The 7,284-nt window shown below is 31.7% G+C and overlaps 2 protein-coding genes across 2 annotated transcripts; both read left to right on the top strand.

Annotated features, from left to right (window-relative positions):
- Nucleotides 1–1,293: 1,293 nt before the first annotated feature.
- Nucleotides 1,294–3,033, top strand: OCT59_029341 (uncharacterized protein; the record flags this gene model as incomplete). Its single annotated transcript, XM_066143275.1, has 2 exons — nt 1,294–2,090; nt 2,229–3,033. 2 exons carry the CDS (start codon nt 1,294–1,296, stop codon nt 3,031–3,033), a joined length of 1,602 nt encoding a protein of 533 aa, XP_065994639.1.
- An 833-nt stretch (nt 3,034–3,866) lies between these two features.
- OCT59_029340 (uncharacterized protein) lies at nt 3,867–7,247 on the top strand (the record flags this gene model as incomplete). The annotated part of the gene is made up of 3 exons (XM_066143257.1): nt 3,867–5,274; nt 5,339–6,845; nt 6,923–7,247. 3 exons carry the CDS (start codon nt 3,867–3,869, stop codon nt 7,245–7,247), a joined length of 3,240 nt encoding a protein of 1,079 aa, XP_065994638.1.
- Nucleotides 7,248–7,284: the final 37 nt, after the last annotated feature.

Genomic DNA, 7,284 nt, shown 5'->3' with positions numbered 1-7,284 from the left:
ATATGATTTTAATCTTATCTACAACGTTTGGGGGTTCTTTTTTAGCTATCAAGTAATAACATATCGGGAATCAAGGTTATGTGGTCTGGGGATAGAAAAACAGGTATAATGTTATCATATCAGAAATCAAGGCTAGGTGGTCTGGGGGTACACTAAATTATGGTTAGACCTATGTGATAGCCGCTGTCCCAGAACCCCCAAGTTTGTCCTACTCGTCATTGAAATTGAACAAAAATCTATTGCGCCAAAAATAATAATAAAATTTGTCTAATTTTAATATCGATTTTGGGTATTCTATTGGGCGTGCAATTTGTATTAGCTTGGCCAGCCCATTTGTTTGCTAAGAAGTACACCATCTTGTGGTCTAACTATTGCGCTGATATATGTATGCCGATTTCGTGTCCCGAGATTTGAATCATTAGAACGCATTTATATTATATTTTACCACATTTTCAGGCATATTAGGATATAAATTGGGACGATTTTTTGTTGTCATCAGCTGTCACTAGTGTCACTAGTTCCAAATACTAACTGGTGACAGAACTAGTGACAGCTTTGTTATCTTTCTTGAGATTATTAGGCTATTTTATTTCTTTCTTGATTAGTGTCACTAGTGTCACTAGTAAAAGAGTAATAAATTAGAAAAAAAAATCAAATTTTTTCTATGCTACCTACTTTACACAAGATATATTATAATAAATGTATGCTATAAAAAAATAAAAAAAGTTAAGGAACTCAGATTTTTTTCCAGTGACACTAGTGACACTAGTGACATCCATCAAGAAAGGTTTCTTTCGGCCTAGAATTCTTAAAGAGCCTATCGTTCACGTCACTAGTTCTGTCACTGGCTTTTTTTTTTCTAGTGACACGATCCCTTTGGAATCCACTAGTGACAAGTTGTATTATTTTTGTTTACCTATAAATTATTTACCAATAACTGCGTCGAAGCCAAGTTCTCCAGCTTGTTCCAATGGTACTGTTCTTTTTTACGGTGCTTTCTAGCATGAATATCGCAAAATCCATATCTGCCATAAGTTAATTCACCGCATTCTTTGCAGGGTATCTGAGAAGGAGAATTGCGGTGAATATGGCATCCCTTCGGATGGTAGCATCCCTGATTGCAAATCTTACCACTCCTGTGAATATAAGTACATCGATAAAATACTATTTTTAATAACTATGAATAGTCAGTTTATGTATCGATTTATATATTTTGGAATTAATTTTCATTTTAAACTTATTTCTCCCAGAGTATATAGTTTCTCTTGAACTGTATATTTGTGATATAATAACATGACCCAATCCGAGCTTTCAGAGTTCCTCTCTGACGCGCCCGCCCCGTATGAGTTTAAAAGTGCCAGTGTAGGCGAATACCGTTATAAAATTTGGAATGATAGTGTCAGACCAAGACATTTTCTTGGCGCAGACCATGAGGATGGAATAGAAGCCATACTCTTAGAACGCGAAGGTCATTCCTTACACGAATTCATTAGTGGGGATGAGCCACTCCGGCCTATTGTAGATTTCGATTTACCACAAGAAGTACTTGATACTATTGAACCTAAGCTAACATGCAAAGAGATAGGTGATTTGCTATATCATGCTTTTATAAAGACATGTCATGAAGTATTTCCGGAGTGGAATCATAAAACTTTAACAATTGCCAGCAGTAGTGATGCAAAAAAAATGTCTCTCCATATCTCTACTACTGGCATGAGACTTCCAAATATTGCTCGAGTCACTATATTCACCGAGCTTGTTCGTAAAAAACTTCTGGTGGCTCTACAGGCAAATAGTATTATTGATAACATAGCAAACAAATCTTCATTTTCATTGAGAATGCTTGGATCGCCCAAATACAATGAAAAAACAGGAGAACACGTTCATGTGAAAAAGACTATTCATCCAAAAGATGGATCTGTCTTTGACTTCATAATCCGCCCACCCAATGATGAATACGAAGTCGTAAAAAGTTCTCTTTTAGATATTCCGGAGCCAAAAGTCCAAAGAGTTGATGATATAAATAGCGAAACCACTGAGGCTGAATTTGAACTGGTAGAAGGATTGCTTCAAGAAGCTAACATCGAAGAGTATAGTCTTTCATATCCATCTGAAAATTTTCCTGATAGATTTCCACTATCTCGCCTCTCTCCATCACACTGCCCAATATGTGACCGAGAGCATGACAATGATAATGCATATATTATCTGAAATAAAAAATCCTACAGCTTTTTCTGCTACCGAGCAAACCAAAATAGGCAACCCGGATCCAGAAAGCCTTCAAAAAAGCTTACTATTGGCGAGATAGCCTTAGATAAGGAAAAAAAGCTTCCAATTCCAGAGAAACAGGGTCGGCCTAGAATTTCTGACCCTAATGATCATTTCGTATGGTGGGATTTAATATCCATGTGCACCTCTAAGAAAAGATTTACACGTAATGAAGTGTATAATACAATCCAAGCAACGATTGCCTGCGTTCAAAAAAAATCAAAGACATGGATTCTCAAGCACAAAAAATCAGATGGTGGCCTATACTTTGATATGAAATTCAAGTTAGATATCGGTAAATTAACGATTAATATCGTCAAGTTAGGTGGGGAAGCGATAAAATTACAATCTTTAATAGAAAATGCATTCAATACTGGTTTGATTGCTTATGCGGATATCGATTTCCTACCATATCCTCCAAATACTATTCCGCCGAAAACCAAATTCTTCAATCTTTTCTTAGGATTCAAAGCAAAGCCAGCTTCCCATATTAATTACGATCTCATAAATCCAATTATCTGGCATATAGAATATATCTGGTGCAATGGGGACAAAAATCTTTCCGAATATGTTCTGAAATGGTTCGCATTCCTAGTCCAGCATCCTAGCATAATCCCTGGAACTATTCTTGTATTACGTTCCCCACCACGTTGTGGAAAAAACATTATTACCGATTTCGTTCGAAAAAGCTTATTTGGCCCAGAGCTCGTATATTCAACTTCTGACCTTGGAAAAATTCTTGGAAAATTCAACAGTGCTATTTAAGGACGCAAGCTTATAATTATGAATGAGGCGGGAATGGCCAGTGGTGAATGGCATAAAGCGAATGACCATCTAAAGTCCCTTATTACAGAAGATTACGTCTCGATTGAGCGTAAGGGATTAGAATTTCAAGAGTGTGGTCATTATCCCGGATTTATGGTTTTAAGTAATCATGATACCCCAATTCGAGTGGAAATGGGGGATGGACGTATTGTATGTTTAGATGTTTCTCCCTGCTGTAAAAGTAACTTCACATATTTCGATCAGTTGGGGGGAATTCTTGAGCACCCTGATACGCCAGGATCATAATCATGTATTTTTCAGAAAGATTTTCCGAATTTTTCGGAAAACTACATGATTTTTTGTTGGTTGATTTTCCCAGTGAGAATAGTGGCTTGAAGGTGGCTTATACATAGATGTTCATATGGAATATTATTTACTGCGTACAAAAATGTGACAATATTAACTAATGCATTAATATATATGCTTTCGTTTATGCCATAAACTTAAGGAACACGAATGTTTAATTACTGTAAAAGGATTTATCACTAAACTTTAAATGTTCTATTACTGTAAAAGGATTTATTACTAAATTTTAAATGTTCTATTACCATAAAAATATAACTCTTACTTCTTTTTATATAGATAGACACTTTATTTCTTCGCTTTTTCACCAATAAAAAAAAAACTTTTTTACTCGTTTTACCTAATAAAACAAAGAAACATCTTTTATCTTGTCTTTTTGTCACAGCAAAATATAAAAACATCTTTTTACATAATTTTTTCCACGTTTTCAACATACTTTTTACGTGTTTACAAAATTTTTATAAACAAAAATGAACTCAACTACAGCAAAAAACGTTTTGTACGATATTTTTGATTTTTTTTGTGGAAATAATATTACGCTTAATGATATCATTACATATGGTAATCAATTTGATCTTAATAACATTTTATTACCGACTAATTTTAGAACAATTTATGAAGAGTGGGATTACAATAGAAGAGATGATGAGGCAATGAAACTAATTCCTGAAAAATATGCAGATTATGTTTGTATTAGATCTACCGCAGATGGAAATTGCTTTTTTAATAGCGCCTCATTGATTGTCTATGGGCATGAAGAAAATCATATACAATTACGTTTAGCTGTAATGATTGAATTAATGGCTAATGCAGATTATTATTTGCAACAAAAAATTTTTGAACAAGATGTACTTTATCGAGATGAAGCGTTAAATACAAATATGGAAAAAGTTGATATGTTTAAAAAAACTCAGGAATACATTGCTGAATTAAAATTAATGTGCAAGCCACATTCTTGGTGTTCAATGGTTGCGTTTTTTGGTTTAGCATCAGTATTGCATAGACCAGTAGAATCTCTTTTTCCAAATACTGGAAGTGAATTTATGAATCGGATTTATAATTGTGTTATAATGCCAAGACAAAATCCACATTACTATCCGCCATGTATTATTATGTGGAGTTCTCTTTCTGCAACAAGTTTTCAAAATAGCGGTAAATCTAATCATTTTGTACCGGTATTTAAGAAAAAATCATCATATTACGATTCAAATTTACCACAATTTTTGGAAAAAACTATTCCTAAAGATCTACTATCATCATCTTTTCAGGACAATTATATTAATTTAGCAGTTGATGAAGTAGAATCTAATAATAATAATAATATAATTACAGATGAAGTAGAATTTAATAATAATAATAATATAATTACAGATGAATTAGAATCTAATAATAATATAATTACAGAAAATGAAAATTATGACGAAGTTCAAAATAATATAATTGGATTATTTATGGGCGTTGACAATAAATATATTCCCAATATTGATAAATTAGATGGTTATTTAATTTATCCGGAGGCTAAGGATTTTCAATTTACAATATCACAAGAAGAAGCGTCATCTTTATTTATATATAATATTGAAAACTGTAATTATCATTGGAGGCCTTGGCAAATTAGTAATTATTATTTAGTTGAATTACTTAAAGGACAGTCTGAGTTTCCACCACAAATTTCAATTTCTGTTCTAAAAACATCTGAAACAAATAAAAATTTGATTAAATACTGCTATTGTGGAGGATGTGATAAAAAAAATCAAACATTATTCAGAATAATCATTAATAATATTGATTTAATTCAATCAAAAGAGTTTGTTAAAATTAATGTAATATATTCAACAAATAAAAGGCAATGTAGACATTTAGATGGAAAAATTTTTGGTCAATGTCGAGGATATGCTAGACAAGTATTATCGAGATCAGTAGAATTTAAATCCCCCGACAGATGAGAAAAAAATACTATCAAACGTTAAAAATGAAGTTCGTTATACTGGCAATCGTCAAGGTATACCATCAGCTCATTCAGCTCGAACAATTTATTCTGAAAAAGAAAAAAATGAATCGGGTTACAATTTATGTGAACGGTTACATGCAGCCATAGGAGATATAAATGGCAAAGAAAAGGATGATTATATTAAGATTAATGGAGCTGATTTAGTTAACAAACGTCGATTATGGGGTTTTATTCAAGAACCAATTCAAACACAACCTTTATCAGTCATGATATTTAATGAAGCAGGAATCACATATTATCATTATAATGTAAATAATAATCCTGGAATTTTTTTGGATTATACAGGTCAATTAGTAAAACCTGTACCTCAATATCTTACACCATTAAATAATTCGAACAACAAAAGAATTTTAAATGCTTTTTTCACGATGCCATCAAATGAAAATTCTTCAGATGCACCGCCAGTAGATGTATTTGAGTTAGTAACAAATGATTTATCTTCAAAGAACCTTCAAAGATATCTACACATATATAGACAAAAGGAATTAGAATTGTTTAATTCCAATTCAGTACCTTTTTTAATTAATACAGATTGTGCACGAAACTTACTAGTGGCTATATTAGAAGTGTATAATAATGAAAGTGTAGATCAATATATTACTAGAATCATGAATACTATAATAAATAAAGAAGAATTTGATAATTCGAAGGTGCTAATTGGTTGGTGCTTTGGTCATGCTATTAGAGCTATACGCCATCATGTTAGATCTAAAAAATTCATGATTGAATCAGGCTATGACCGAGAAATTATATCAAAATTTGCTATGCGAATTTGGAATGCCGTTAGAGTAAAAGAAAATATTCTGGATGCCGAAAAAGAAATTGAAAAATGGGAATGGGTTATGAATCAAAAATATTTGAAATTAATAAACAAAGATATAAAATTAGCTGGAAGAAAAATATTAACTGAAAATTTTGATGTAACTGTTATACCAGATTTATTAATACACATGGATTCAGATTGCTTTGATTTAAGTAGTAGTATAGGAGAGAATATTTATAATAATCCAATGTGTATTTCCAACCTATTAAATCAAGAACAAGAGAATTTGTGGACCTATAGATTGGATAATAATATTTTGTTAAAAATTTTATGCGATGAAAACAAAAATTTTAGGCTTTTAGTTCCGCAATTGGGCATCACGGTTGATGCACAGTTATCTCCATTTGATAGTATTAAAAATCCATTTTATAGTTTAAATTTAATAAACTATTTGGATAAAGTATGGTGGAAAACTATAGTTTTATGGAGTAATTTGGTGCCTGCAATAAAAAATAGAACAAGGAGAACTACCGCAACAGTAGAGGTTGAAAATCATATTGTTAAAAATTTAGATATAGGTAAAAAAAATTTACCAATTGATCAATATCTTTATGTGAGAACTCAAACACTAAAATCAACTCAAAATCTCATTGCGGAGACATTGATGCGAAATAGGTAATCACTTTATTTGGATTTGTTTATACCACGATAATTACAATCATACAATAATTAATATGTATTTTTTAATTTAGCAAAATTCATAAAACAAGTAATGATTTATACGAACAATGGCAGCCAAAAAAGAAAAAAGTATTTTCAAAAGAAGAAATCAATATTATTAATGATTTTAAAACTGTAATGGAATACCGAAAAGGTCTTGATGCTCCAAGCCAATCCAGAATAGCTCGTGAAATAAGGGAAATCTCAACTGTCCAAATTGGATTTAATCAATCAATGGTTTCTCGTATACTCAATAATGTTGATATTCCCAAATGTGATAAAACATTAACTGCAATTATTAAATGGATTAATTTAGAGCTGGAAAAACGAGAAAAAAATAGTAATAGTGATAAATAAAGACAAAGGGCTTGTCAATGAAGGTAATAAGAATATA

The sequence above is a fragment of the Rhizophagus irregularis genome, chromosome 9 (assembly GCF_026210795.1).
Source record: "Rhizophagus irregularis chromosome 9, complete sequence".
In the NCBI taxonomy this organism is placed as follows: Eukaryota; Fungi; Glomeromycota; class Glomeromycetes; order Glomerales; family Glomeraceae; genus Rhizophagus; species Rhizophagus irregularis.
Note: the sequence above shows the minus strand (reverse complement) of the source record. Positions and strands in the feature narration are given on the sequence as shown.